General features: G+C 34.1%; 1 protein-coding gene across 3 annotated transcripts in view; it reads left to right on the plus strand.

The window, feature by feature from the left end:
- Window positions 1-15,959, plus strand: part of LOC106712672 (anaphase-promoting complex subunit 11) — a 34,921-nt gene that overhangs the window by 405 nt on the left and 18,557 nt on the right. The window contains exons 1-2 of one of the 3 annotated variants that reach the window (XM_014505298.2): window positions 1,488-2,879; window positions 6,563-6,740. In XM_014505298.2, the coding sequence (XP_014360784.2) occupies window positions 1,663-2,879; window positions 6,563-6,740 (1,395 nt within the window). In that variant the 5' untranslated portion in view covers window positions 1,488-1,662. Of the gene's footprint in view, window positions 1-1,487; window positions 2,880-6,562; window positions 6,741-15,959 lie in introns of those variants that run through there. The other 2 variants (XM_014505302.2, XM_014505300.2) reach the window with 2 other exon arrangements.

Below are 15,959 nucleotides of genomic sequence, written 5' to 3' on the forward strand. Positions count from 1 at the left end.
ACTCTACTTTTAAATCCAGTAAGAGGTTAATACTAATAGCAATATTGATAAGCACAAACACAATCGTTATTATTTCACAAACAATATAAACAATAAGTAGCAAATTAAATATAAGGCAAAACATATATGATATAAATACTAATAGTCCGGGAGCCAGGCACATTTTCGGTCAACTATTTCTTCTCGAGCGAAACTTCGTAAAATGCATAAGGGACATACTACCTGGTGATTGATTATATGCTACTATGAATGAAAATTAATGTCAGCTTGCTATTTCTCAGTGGAAAGTTTGTCAGCTGGTACCTTGAAAGGTGTAACGCAACAGCATCTATGACCTTTATGAAATTTTACGTAGTTGTAAAACATAGTCTGGAAGAACACCTAGGCTATAGACATAGAACACTAGACATACTTATTAAGATTTTTTTAGTTCCATGCAGACAGAGTCGTGGGCGACAGCTAGTTGTAACCATAAAATTAACAAGTAAAACATAATTTTAAACCAAATGAGAATTTTTTTCTTACTAACTCTATATAACCATTTAAACTTTCATCACATTATTTTTTTTATTCAAATAATGAGGTTATTGTTATTAATTTTAGTTATTCCTATGAAAGTTATTTCATTTTATTCAAGGTATTGTGCCTCAGTTTATATTTATTCAGATGCAGGGACTCAATCACATAAATTTGAGTTTGGTAAATTTATGAGGGCAAAATATTTAAAAGTCGTATGTGTAAGCAACTTTAAGCTCATTTATGTAATTTAAGATTATTTAGATTCATGAAAGTTTTGTATTGAGTAATAAATTATTGTGTATCTCAAGCCATCTAAGTTATAGGTATTAATGTGATATGTTCTCAGCCTAGTTGCCTCAATCCTCTTATTAACACATTTATCTAAACTGGATTTGTTTTACAGAATACCTTTTAGAATCCATACTAGTTGTTAGTAGGCATATTAAAAAAAGAGAATATTCTACTCATTTGTCTAATACACAGAAACAAAAGAAGAGAAATAGGCTGTCATACATGATTTTTTTTGAAAAATCATTGGCAGAAACAAAATTAAATAAACCTTTGTCCCTGTTATTTCAAGTCTGTTATCTAACTACTGAGTTATATCTTCTTACTTTAAATCCTTATTATTATTTAATTACATTTTCGCAAGCGTCTACTATCTGCAACGATTCAATGGTCGGAAACAAAGAGCCACTAAGTAAGTGCTTTTACAAGTACATGTAGACAATAGGCCACCATGCAACATGGCGCACGCCACCCGGCGCGGCGGCCGCCGGTATTGCGTCCGTTCTCATAGTAAACAATCACTTTTACAATAATTTAAGTGTGGGTCAAGTTATTGTATCCGTGTGCTACCAACTATGTAAACTGCTAAAAATTGCAATCCATTAAATTGCGCGCACACAATAATCTATTTTAAGTAGACGGCCTAAAGTTTAATAAGGTTCAGTAAGTAGCTACGACGTCGCGGACGTTTACTTTAGTCGAGTTCGCATCAGTCAGTCGCGCGCTGCGGTCGGAACGGACGCGCCACACGCCAGCGCTCGCTCGTGCCGTGACAGACGCGTAGTGCCGTTCTCGCGCTCATTATACTATAGTGCCCGTGTTTATAGTATTGTACGAGTGAAGCCTCGTTTCAGCATGCTTATGGTACATACCAACGCGCAGCCCATGAAGACTAACAAAATCAAAGGGCCACCTCCCGTCCCGCCCCGGCCCAGCCAGAGCTTGGTGGCCGAAGCTCTGGCCAAGACGAGAAAGGCCGTTACCGAGTCCAAATCCAGCCTCTCCAAATCCCGCGCTTCATCCAAACAGGACCTGAACAATGCTAAAAAGGCTAAAACATTGGATAGAACTTACGCAGCGAGTCAACAGATCGTGTCACCGAAGCAAAATGGTCTCGCACGAGTCAAGTCCTTCATCAGAGATGTGATCAGTGATCGGAGCTCTTCCTCAGATGAAAAGAAATCTAGCGGCCAGAACTCTAGACGAAGTTCCAGTGATAGCAATTGTATTCAGGGACCGACATCCGTGAAGAGGTCGAATGAATCGTTGAATTCTAAAGCGGTGAAAACTTGCAGACAAATTTTAGTGCGATCTCTTTCAACTTCGAACAAGTTAGATCAAGATTCCAAATCCAAAGTATCTAAGTCTTCTAGTTTTGCAGAGAAAACGTTGCCATTGAGGAAAGCACCACCACCGCCACTGTCGCCCAAACCTAAGTTAAAACCAATGAAACCTTTACCTGTTAATAAAGCAGCACCAAACCAACATAAACAAAAGAAAGAATTGACAGAAGTTAGTCCGTATTCCTTACCAATAGATGCCAAAGCCGAATCAAATATAGTTCCGGAAGCGCCGTACGCAACAGTTGATGAAGTTCAAGAATTCGACGACAGATTAAGAAATAGCCCGCCGAGACAAAATAATTCGCTTGATACTCAAAATATTTATAATGACTCCTCGGTCGAGGATCCGAACAAAAATAATAATTCTCTTGAACGTAAAACGTCTCGTGTTACCGAAATGCTTATATCAGAAATACTGGCTAGCAGAAACAATAATACAGACGAAGCGAACACGGTAATAGACAAGGGTAAAGATTCTTCTATACTGTGTAACGGGAACGACTCACCTGAAATCACAAAGGACATGAACAACCATGAGATGTTGATATACGAGCTGCAGACGATGCGGTCACAGTCCAACGTGCCAGAGGCTCTGGAGGTGGACCCGAGCGAGCTGTGCGAATCGGACTTGGAGCCCAACTACGCCTTGTGTTCAGTGACCAGTGAACAGACGGACGATATGTATGAACAAGCATATGCTTATATTGCGGATGATGATCTCAAATCCAGGTAAGATACCAGGAATACAGGAAATTTTGAGTACTTGAAAATACGTGAAAATAACAAAATGTACAATTCGGTTATTATGTTCACAAATATTATTTTTGTACAACGTTAGTTGTTTCGCCGAAGGCTTTAGTTATGTGTTGAAAGGTCACCTCATAGACACGTGCTAACAATGTACTGGTTCGCTTATACCGCGTATTACTACAAAGTTAAAATGTTTCTAGGACAAAGTAAAATGGTATCCGTTGTAAATCGATCTAATGAATGGTAGCTTTATCTTGATTAAATTATTTAATTTGACGTAAACGTTATGTCATGTAAATTGAATTATCTTGGGGACATTTAAATTATGGTAATATGAAAAAAATAATTTATCAATTATTTTGATAGGAAACTGATAAGAATTATTTTTCTCTATTTCATGTCGATACGTATATAAAAAATTCTTGATTAGGTTATTATCTAAATTACGTTGATACGTTTAATGGTTTTGTGACAAAAGTGTTCTTTAAAAAAGTGGCAATGTCATTCCAAAACTTAATTCTTCTTTTGTTCTTGAAACCTATTGAACAATACATGAATACGAGTACATGTGATCGTGTCAATATAATTAGAATTGTTTTATGTCTTTATACCTCAGATGAAGAATTATATAGATATGGCATGCGCGTTCACCCGTAAGGGACAGATAGAGAGTACTATAGACTATACCTATATATAAGTAAAAGGATTGGGGTTACCAGTTATTTGTTTTGTCCCGAAAATGAATAATTACGATATAATTTAATATATACCAATTTATATATTCCCAATTAAATTGTAATTAATAAACGTAATAAATATAAAAAACAATGCGTAATTTTTGTTTATGTGACTAAGATTACGTAAACAGATTTTTTTAGTAATACTTAGTCAGGTCATAAATTCTGTTACATGTTTAATATAAAATAATTGAAACAAGTTTATTCATTATGTGACCATTTATATACCAAAATGAACTTAACAAAACATAGATTCTTATGACACTAAAGTTTACTCAAAATGACATCCGTGATTTTGAATACAGGCCTTCAATCTGCTCGGCCAGTCGTCTATCACAGCACGAACGAGGTCCATGTCAATATCGGCGGCTGCCTTAATCAAGGATGTCTTGAGTGACTCCAAAAAAAGAATTTCCCGATATTTTTTTCCCGCGTACTGCTTCAACAAAGCGCGGCATCTCTTCAGTCTTAGGTCCATTAGACGAGCATTCAAACGATGTCCTATTTTTCTTCGATATGCACGAAGCCCTAAGTCTTCATAAAAAGCTACAAAAAACATACCAATATTATAGTCATATAATTTTAAATTACTCTGTATATCATTACAGTGAACACTACATGTAAAACTACTTAATATTAAACTATTTTGAATGTAATTTCTAAGAAACAAAATTTACATGGGACAAATTAAAAAGCATACTCTTTAAAATCAACGGGATAAGAAAGTATCAAATATTTAAAAACACAGCATATACCAGAATTAAAAACTCCTTTTGAAATCTGTTGAAAATAGTATAAAAAATGTGAATTGTTTCATTTATATACATTATACATACTATAATTTATTTCCCCTAAATTCAGGGTAATTTTTACAACAAGATGGTGGTATTATTTTTACGGGTAATAACCAACCAATTTGAAAAGAAGTTTAATATGGCCGCTTGTTTCCCAGATCTACAGTATATTATTTGACACAAATGACATCTGCGTTTGGGCGCATAATGTTCGAAAAATACTATTTTATTTTAGCTGATTTTACCCGTATTTTAACATATTAGTTATTACAAAGACTGTAAAGAACAACTAGTTTGTATTTTCTTCCTTATTTTGTATGAATACATGTGAATAAGTGCGTAGTTTCAGTACTTACGAGTGAAAGGTTATGTTTTTCTCTTTTCGCTGACTACGGCTTTTACAACCGACGATACAGCAGTATACCATGTTTTATAAACTTTACCTTACTAAAACTGTAATATCAAAATATTTTTGCACAATTACAGCCACTAAGTACTCACAATTTTCGAAAAATAGCACGAATGTCAAACTTTGTTAGGGACAACCTAGGTTGTTTGTAGGGGACAACCTTTGTTCCAAACAAACCCCAAACCCTGGTACGCAGAAAGGGACGGAAGATAGTTATCCCTGTCTTTGTCACGTCACAGGAATTGTGTATAACTGTATCTCTCTCACTCACGGTATTATTATTACCGTGTCATAGACTTGCTTTATACCTATTGATGTAGGTGGTGACAACCATAGACTATAAATTTACTAAACTATTAAATAACCAGCTGTCGCGCGCGATTAAAAAAAAAACTTAATTTGTAGTCTATGTGCTCTTCCAGACTATGTTCTATATCTATTCGTACACCTACCTTCTTACAACCATCCATCCATTCATCTAAACATTCGTATTTTAATATTATTAAGATAGTAAAATACGGCCTCTTGTTGATGATTACGAATATAGTGATTTTATAAATTTGAAGTTATTGCATTTAATTGTCTATTCGTGACACCAAAGATCATAGGTTGTTTTAACTGGTACCGTATGAAAAAATTGTGCTAGAAATTTTTATGACGTATCAAATTGCAGTTACATGCAATCACCACGGTAATCGCGCATGTAAAAAACTAAATGAAGGAATAAATCTTTTTTTTATTGTATTTAATCTCATTCTCAATACTAGTTGATTATAATTCATGGTACGTCAGAATCCCTTTATCGATTACGAAATAATCTCGATTACCTGACAGATTAGTAACTCTTACATCAGAAAGAAAGTTGGGTGCTATACACTTAGTAAACAAGTTACATTTAGCAAACAATGTTATCCTTGCTATGTCGACCAGTTTGAACATAGTCAACTTAAGTTGCTTACTCCACCACTTACCACTGTTAATAAAGTTATTTATCGTCTTGGACGAGTTAGTAGGTCCTTCATGCAAAAGTAAACGTAAATCTTCGGAAGTAATCTTCCTCCTTTCGTCGCGAATATCTCGTTGCGTGCGCTCCGTTTACGCAGCGTTGAATCGTCGACGCGAGTTGTTTATTCGGTCAGTACAAGCATAGCGACTACATGTCTACATGTTTATAGATTTGATCCGCAATTTAGAAAATCACGGCGACTTTTTTGCGACGATTTTTGACAAACAGCTTGCGAGCGACTGACTGACTAGCTTTGGTGACTTAAAACAAAATATTTGCGACGCGTGCATTTGTACCAAGCTCTATAACATTGTAATACTTAAGTCGCTTAGCAACTAAAATCGCCGCGTTTCGAAGATTTTCATTGCCTAGTGTATAAAGGGCTTTTATGTATGTCCGTTCCAGTGCAATTGTAGTCTAAATGGATTCGATTTTATACTGGGAGGTTTCATTCTACAGTCAAAATCTGTTATAACGACATCGAAGGGACTACTCATATTGAGTCGTAAAAACCGATAGTTGTAACAACCGGTGACAGGTATTCATAGGAAAGATATGTAATAACATTCAGCCAGGACCTTTGATTTTGGTCAATTTAACCGGTATGTTGTTCTAAACGATATCGCTATAAACGGTTTTGACTGTATTTATATTTTTCCTCGGGGTAGTAATACAGTCTTTTTTTTTTTTGTTATTATTAACTTGATCGTTTTCAGGCTCCGTAAGCAGTTCCGCGCGATAAGTACGATGTCGCTGTCGGGGCTGCCGCCGCTGCCCAAAAGTCTGAGCGGCTTCGCGGAGGCCGAGCCGGACATGTGCGAGTCCCCTACACATTCCGAGGACCCGCCGCCACAGGACCTTGACTCGCAGCTCACCTATCTCAAGAAGGAAATGGTGAGTGTACTGCGTCTTATTTTATTTAGTCACTACAGTCTGTCACAGGTACTTTATTAAGTTGTCTTGTTTTTCATTCCTTAGTAGTCTGTTCATATAGACTAAGCCACAGAAGCGCTCAGGGCAAACCTAAATTCCTTACTTCATTAATATCCTTCATTTCAGTACCCTCTCTTGGTTTACTCTCTCTGCGGTTAGTTTCCTCAATACTGGGGCTTGTGATCTCTAGACTGGTTCCAAGGTTTTCCCAACTGACTAAAATAATGATAAAAGGAAATTCTGAAAATTCTGGAAGAAATATATGTATGTCAGATCAGATCAGGTAAAAGGATGAGTTCCTTTACCTGATCTGATCTGACTCAGGGAATGATGTAGTAAGGAAAATTATCTCTGGTATATACCAATAAGTTCAGTAAGTGCAAAATTTGCACATCGTTTTAATAATTTTCATTTTTAATTTCGGACAGTTTGCTACCACGGTTTTGTTTTACAAGTAGAGGTGTGTTAAATGGAATAAAACGATCGTAAAATGTTTACACAAGGCAGTAAAGTTTTGATGGGCCGTATAAAACGTTTCGGGGTTGCGTCCCGATATCATAACGTGCGTTGCTAACCATACCACTTTTAACTTACGAAACGCTGTAAGAACTGCGATAAGAGAACTTTATAAGGATATATTATTCAATTATGTATTCCTGGTATATAAATCTTCATTTCTTGTTGTTAACAAGATGACAAAGAAAATGCACTAAATGAAATCTTATTCAGTATCATATTAACATTATTTATTCTGTATTTTTTATCTGTTGGATTTTTCTAGGTATTAATTGAATTGAAAGCAGCTTTTATAAGGTTAACCACTTATTTACCATTAGAACATGTCACGATAATATTCAGACTACGTCACAATACCTTATTCATTCGAATAAATAGCAGCAATTTATTGAGAACAAGCTTTAATAAACTATAGTAAAAATCAAAACACAGAATAAAAGAACAGGTTATTTCAAAGTCTATACAACATAGTGACGTAATAGCAAATCAAACTATTCTAAGTTCGTATAACCTTCGCTTAACCCGCTCCATCTGTTTAATCTTGCGTTTGCTAATGTTTGAATTGATTATAAATCAATTGGTGGCTTCCTTTAGAACTCTCCCGCTGCCAAACCAGGCGAAGCTATCCCAGTCTTTCCCCCGAGATAAACTTCGACGTTTTTAAAACTGCAACTGCGTGTCTGTTTCTAAGCTTATATTTGTTTATTTTATTCTACTATATTTATACCTACTGTTTTGGATGGTGCACGTGTTTGGTTTGTTGATACGATGGAATCAAAACTGCAATTAGTTTTTATAAATATAGCTTAATGCTCATAAATATAGTTTCAAGTTTTGCGTCTTTGAGTGTGCTGGACACGATACGTGTATGACACATTTTTTACAGTCTATTATTGATGCTATTGTTCCACGTAAAGCACCTCACATCGCCATTGGAATCGAAGATCACACGTCCCACATTGCTATGGGTCAACGCTCTATTGTTTGTAGGCGTATTTTTAATGATCTTTAATTAAAAATTATTAATAGTTTTTCATATTGATAATACATAACAAATTAGTGATAAACAAAGTGTGTCTGTGTGATGTCTATGAACTTGTGTAAAACTTCTTTTCAATAGAACTTTTTTAAACCAAACCTTGCTGCTTTAGTATACTCTTCATATAAAGTTTTGTGCTGAGTCGATGACTAATTCGCTATCCACTGTTGGATTATTATCAATGGAGTTGTGGTAAAATACTGCGCAGTTTTATGTGACGCAAATCGCGCGTGTCCTGCATACCCGACTAATCTGCAGTGTTTTATTTTGATAACAATATTATTTTAAATGTCTCTATGTAATTAGATAATCACCCAATACTTTTGGCCCGTTATGTTTCTGAACTTAGCAAAATGCCTTTACAAAAAACATGCACAATAAGAAAGTAGTGAGGGAAAGGGCAACATTTTTAGCTTAAACGGCAACAGCAAAGGTAGTAAAGACGATATTGTTTTAGGTCATAACTTCATAAGTAACACTTTTCCGCATTCACGACATAAAGTTGACGAACATGTTTGCAATTCAAAACGACTCGTAGGTATATAATAGTAGGCAATGTTTTATGTAATTAACTACAAGTACACATCTTACCTTAGATACGAAATTAAGTAATAACTTGTTGCATTTTATTGATATTATTTTTTGTATACGTCAATTGTCCTTTTGCAATAGGTAGGTACTTAAGTGGACTTGTATGTTAAAAATTACAATTTTGTCCTAATTGACATCATTAAAATGCATAGCAATTGACATCTTAGTTTGTATAGAATTTAGACGACGTGCATTTGTTTATTAATGATCTTAATGAATCATTACGTTCCACTTATGTCCCAATTTTATGTTTCATAATAAGGATTTTTTCTCTGTTTATTTCAATTGCGAGTCAGCAAATTAAATATTTGAATACACTATCATACATTGATTTATCGGTCTTTTGTGATATTATCCTTAATAGAACAGCAATATCGACGTTTAATGATTTAAACAATTAATACAGTGGAGGCAAGTGTAGGATGCGAATCATTAAAACGTTCAAGGCAACACAACACAATTAGCAAGAACCTGTTCTATTGAATGCCGTTCGCATGACACAAGCGGAATGATCGTTGTGTTTTTTATTAATTTTGGTGTCATTTCGTGACTCGCACATCATATAAAAATCACGACGTAAAATTGTAAAACAAAAAAAACTATCTCAAACAAAATGCGCTCAAAAGTAACTTAAAAAAAAACAATTTCAAACAAAATGCACTCAAAAGTAACGTAAAAAAACAATTTCAAACAAAATTCACTCAAAAGTAACATAAAAAAACAATTTCAAACAAAATGCATTCAAAAGTACCATAAAAAACAATCTCAAACAAAATACACTAAAAAGAAACAAAATAATGTCATGAAAACTTCTTTCTTTCTTCTCTCTTTCAAAAACCCTCTAAACTCTAAAGAAAGTTCTCTTCTTTCTTGTAACATGTCTATATTGTATAATTATTGTTATTTTGGAGTCGGTTTCGGCCTAAGTAGGGACATAAACGTAAGTATGTCTAATACATCTCAAATATAAAATGCACCTATTTACTTCGGCCGACACCGACTGCGAAATAACAATAATTATACAATATAGACATGTTACAAGAAAGAAGAGAACTTTCTTTAGAGTTTAGAGGGTTTTTGAAAGAGAGAAGAAAGAAAGAAGTTTTCATGACATTATTTTGTTTCTTTTTAGTGTATTTTGTTTGAGATTGTTTTTTATGGTACTTTTGAATGCATTTTGTTTGAAATTGTTTTTTTATGTTACTTTTGAGTGAATTTTGTTTGAAATTGTTTTTTTACGTTACTTTTGAGTGCATTTTGTTTGAAATTGTTTTTTTTTAAGTTACTTTTGAGCGCATTTTGTTTGAGATAGTTTTTTTTGTTTTGAAGTCGGCTATTTTTTTTATTCTTACGATATCTCCTAAACTATTAGACAGAATGATATAGTTTTAATTGCAAATATAATCTACATTAAATTCTCTTGATAATAAACATGTTTATTTACATAAGGGTTAATACTGAACTTGAATAATAGCGTCGGAAATAGGGCATGAATTTAATTAATGTTTCGTAAAGAAAAAAATGTTTATTGTGAGAAAACTATAAAAGATAGATATATGCTATCGCGGACTTTTATTTAGCACATTTAAAGAGCTACAATTCGCCATACATCATTTTGATGTAGGTCTTATAGTTTAGCCTACGTAAGCGCTGAAAGCAAAAATGTCCCTAATTTACGCAACAAATTTTGAAGCTATATTCAAAGCTACTAGTCTTCTAGTTATTTAAAAAAAAAAAACAAAAAAATGGGACCCACCTGCAAGCACTTCCTTTCGTTTAAAATAATTTTTATCAAAATCGGACCACCAGGGACGGAGATTCGCGGTAACACACTTAAAAAAAAAAAAAAAAATTCAGTCGAATTGATAACCTCCTTCTTTTTGAAGTCGGCTAAAAATAGATTAGAAATCCTTATGATTAATTTAATTCTTTATTTATTCTAATTTGGTTACGTAACAAAGTTCTACCTTCGTGATATAATGGGATTGGTTGTGACTAGAAATAACATTCGGTCGTAAATAACTTTCCAACGTCTCCTATGGCGTCTAAAAGTGCCTATGGCGACAATTTTCTAAGACATTATGAAAGTTATATATGAACATCGAAAAGGGTAAGCTACGACTTTCTACTTCGCTTCTTTAGTTCGAATTCCCACGCGATTGTTCAACAAACGGTACAGATTATGCAAAGATATGTAACAATGAGATTGCCTCGTATTTTGTGATAGTATATCGCTTTTTTATGTTATCGGAGACAGTGCGTTTTATTTATTAGGTTGTTTTAGCGAAATCTTTCAATAAGTTATGATATATTGTAACAAGACATATATATCTCTGTTTTTTTTAACGAGAATGAAAAATGACGACAATTTCTTCCATACAAGTGTTTGAGCAATGGAATCCCACATTAAAAAATCTACGTCACATGACATTTTAACTGATATAACAAGCACGGGCCGAGCACACCGCGCGTAACTAGCGATTGACGGACAATCGGCCTGTTGACCTGTATTGTGTCTAATGTCACATACTCGTGTCCGGGTGAGCACTTGGCACTGTCCGGCAATACATACTAACCTTTAAGTAATTCAGGTTACCTATTACAGTCAACTGATTGCATAAACATTTGCTAGTGGGTCACAACTAGGTTTTTTAGACTCTTTTAAGTATACATTTAGGAAGGGAGAGGTGAAAATTTCTAAGGGTTGTGTACTAAGGTTACCAGACATTAACTAACAGTGGTTAATTAGTAGCTTAGTGAGATTTTTAGCTTATATCTAGTATTATAAATTTATACCAAGAGACTTAGTGCAACAGAGAGAAATGTAAATTAATTTTACTTGACATGACTATTTAATTGTCTATTTTACTGTGTAAAGTTACGTTAATTAATTAATTTTCTAACGCTAATCTGTCAAATTTAACAAAATGCGCAGCGCGTGGCGAAGTGACGACGCTATCCTGGAAGGGGAGCACGTGGGTATTCTTAGCACGTGCGACACCCTGGCACGGGTTACGTCATACAAACTCAATTAAATATACCACGTTGTATGTTCTTTGTGGGATACGGAGGGACTTTAGGATTTTCAGATGCATTAATTCATCAGACGGAATAAAACGAATTAAGAAAATTTGACAGCTAACTGTCACGCGATGCTTTTATTCTTTAATTTCAGAAAAATGTAGCGAACAAAAGTTTTTCTGGTTGTAAATAGCTCATCTAAACGAATGACTCAAAACAAAATAGAGATCTAAGAACACATGACGTCTTTTGATATGCTTGATGTCCTGGCAATTTCTTTAGCTTTCTATAGATAATTTGCATTGTTCAGTACAATACAGTATAGTTCCTTCATATAATGCTATTCTAGCCATAATTTGAATTGCTTATTCATAATATTGATCTACAATAGATTATCTTTAAATCTAACAACGAGCTAAGCTAACAAAGAACATATTGTACATTCTTTAAGTATAGTATGATTAGTCTTTCCTTAGTGTAGATTGCTCGTACTAAATACAAACGAAGGGACTGCTTTAGTGAACATCAATTTAATTTCAGTGCGCGTCCTTCCTAATCTATTCGTATAGTCACCCTCATCTATAATTGGACCTGAGTTGTCATTGAAAGTGAACGGGAACTGGAGAAGATTCCTCACGGTCAAATGAACCATGGTATTAAAGACATGTAATCGCGTAACTTATGTAATATTTAATAATCTACTATATTCTGCACTAGTCTTCGAGGTGGTCCATATTAAATTGAATATTTTCGATTTTCCACTAGTTTTCTTTTATAGTAAGTAGTAGTATTTTACGTGCATTTTTAGAGCATAAAATTCGTCATGACACGATAAGCAAACGGCTTAGTAATCGTTTCAAGGTGCATACAGTCATCATAGGAGAGATTTGTCGTGCCACATTAGGCAAACAAGATAGCCGAGCGCTCGTTGAAACTGCAACAGAAAGAAAGAATATAGAGCTTATCCAAACCTTTCAAAGTGACCCTTGTTGTATATGAAATGTATTAAAAAAGCTGTGTTAAAAATACGTTTGTAAATTCACACGCCTACCACTTAGCGGCATAGACAGGTTTCGAATTTCCAATTTGTTATTTCCTGAATCCCAACACACCTTTCTTGTACTACACACCAGAGTTACGATAATCTTTAATGTGCTGTTTTAACTATTGTGCTATGCTTTTGGTGCTTTGGATTAACGAAAGTACCGGTTTTGGTATTTACGATGTGTCTATTTTTATTCAAGTCAACGGAGCATTAACCAAAACAAACTGTTTCTGGATAAAATGTTGTGACGTTACACTGTGTTCTTCTACAATGGTAGCATTTCATTTTTGTCTTGTATAGCATTTATTTTGTTTAATTAATTTATTTTAAGGTTTATTTATTTATGTATTGCCTCTGCAGTGGAAAATACTAATCAGCATTTCTTTATTCATCGAAATAAACAATGGTTGATGACACATTTTAATAGAAAAATAATTGTGTAACATTTTAGGTGTAGCAAATTAATTATCTCAAATCAACCAAGTAACCAACTTGAAAGTTAAAAAAGATTTAGACTGTGTTGTCACTATCTGATCTTATTGTCATGGGTGCCCAAAGTGCGGGTGAATGACCTGCGCGGCAAGTGACACGCTTGCGCTTACGTCTCTTGATACAAGCAAGAGCTTAACAAGATATCAATTGTTCATTACGCAATTGTCCACGGATATACTGTATTAAGTCACTACTGTTACACACACTACTACTGTGTACACTACTACTGTTAGTTTTGTCAGTTTATAACCTCACTAGGTGGAAATTGTGAATTTAACGAACATTAATAATGTAAAACCTAAACGCAACAAATCTAATCGAAACCTAAAAATTTTAACGATTAATTATGGTTTATTCGAATGTGAAACCTTCTATGTTAACTATAAACTATTACGTGGTCTCTGAAGACAAATGTACGGGATCGCTACGCTTCGGTTAAGATTTATGTTATTATTTTAGAAACATAATAGAGTAGTTTAACAGGAACGTTTTAACTTATTAGATAATATTATTTTGCAACCCTCTCTGTAATTGGATTCCGACCTTCATACCTACCGACCCAATTCCGTGCGATTAATTGTACCCCGTGCCGTCTAGAGCAGTATCGGAATCCTTCTAAATGTCATTAAACCGAATATAATACGTAAGTAACATAATTACTGTAACCCAGTAATGTGATCCGGATGGCTTTCCTAGACTTTATGGTCCAATTCACCTGATCAATTGAAAGGGCTAACTGTAAATTATATCTACTATCTATATTTAGTTATTATTTTTCTTTGCAATTAAAATGAGTAATCTCAAAGTATTCTATGAAAGCTTTTGAATGACAACCCGTATTTAAAAGTAAGGCATATGTTGTGTTTTTTTCAAATTTGTCACACCTACATGTTCCGCCAGCAATAGTTCGTGTGATTTTAGCACATGTTGTATTTCAAGTTGATTAGCTGAAGAACGAGAAGTTCTCGTTACAAGTAATATGTGGCGTAATTATTTTTCTGCTTGCTTCATCAGGCGCATGTTTTAATTTCTATCTTTAAGTACGCTTGTAGTTGAAGAAAAAAGTTCGTGATTTATTATTCCCATTTAAATTAGTTGCACAATATGAAATCTTGTCGGGTGCACAGAATTGTACAAAAATATATTACATGTTCTGGAAGAATAGCGGGAAAAATAACGTGAATAATTACTTGTGCCTTCCACAATAATGTAACCTACTTTTTTTAATACAGCTTTTTAATTTGACTCCTATTATTTAAATCGCTGGACTGTATCTATTCATTACAAAAAAAAATCTTGTAATTATTACTACAAACGAAACTTAAGAGTTAATAAAATAATGTTCTAGAGATTCGTGTATTTTATCATGACTATGCGACGTTACTAAGTATGCCTTGAGCTCTATGTCTGATGGATAATTTTCAATAAAAGAGTATTTTATACCATCGAGGAATACGCATGTGCAGTGAGACCGTCTATACAATCCTATTAAAAAGTGACGTCAATCAAAAGGTTCATGTTTATTTAATACAATACCCACTTACTCGTAGAATGTTGCTCATAGCCAACCTTGGAAAATCTAGCTAGATTAAAAGTGGTAAAAGATAATAAATTACTTTAAAAATATTAATAAGAAGTTAACAGAGTGGTCTTATATTGGCTAGTAGTTTAATTACTATAGCTTGTATTTAATTTGTGCATCTAACCCTTTAACAACTGTATGTAAATTTAGTAGGTAGTGTGTTGGGTTATGTATCACAATTCAGTTGCATAACGTGGTGCAATTGGCCCCGTATTACGGCTCTTCCCATTGTCTAATATTTTGCAACGCCAACCGAGCTGGTTGCAGTCGCCACATCGCCGGTCGCATAACACTTTCACTAACAGTAATTAGAGCAATCATTTTGATTCACTTTACGGCAAGTCGCATTATACGCATCTCGATTTCGTTGTCTTGTTTATTAGAATTATTAGATACTAACGTAACCTTTTAGCCCGAAATAGCGTGACGCGAAAGACATGAACACGAATCAAAATAGACGGCAGAGTTTGTTCAATGTTTCATTTAGTTTCTTGCTGTAAGACTAATTAATATTCTACTCTGTTTATTAATTGCTTAGGCTAAAAAAAATGCATGTGCTTGTTTCTAAGACTGCACACACCATAATGTTAAGAATATTAGTAGTCGTCATGTATCTCTTAGTAGAACAAGTTGACATGGTCAGTGTTTATATTGGAAAATATTTATGCAGCTAGTTCTTACGCATGCGCATTTAAATGTATATCCCGCCAAGGTTTAATTCTAATGAGGTAACGATGACTTACGATCTCCTTCATCCTTGAATTGTAAATATAAGATTAAATAAGAAAACTTGTCTTTATTAAGTTATAAAATAAAAAAAATCTATGTGTACATTTTTATAAGTTACATATATAATTTTGGGTGACTACGTTTCGTTATTACAAGTAGTTTAAA

Source organism: Papilio machaon, chromosome 7 (genome assembly GCF_912999745.1).
Source record: "Papilio machaon chromosome 7, ilPapMach1.1, whole genome shotgun sequence".
NCBI classification, from domain to species: Eukaryota; Metazoa; Arthropoda; class Insecta; order Lepidoptera; family Papilionidae; genus Papilio; species Papilio machaon.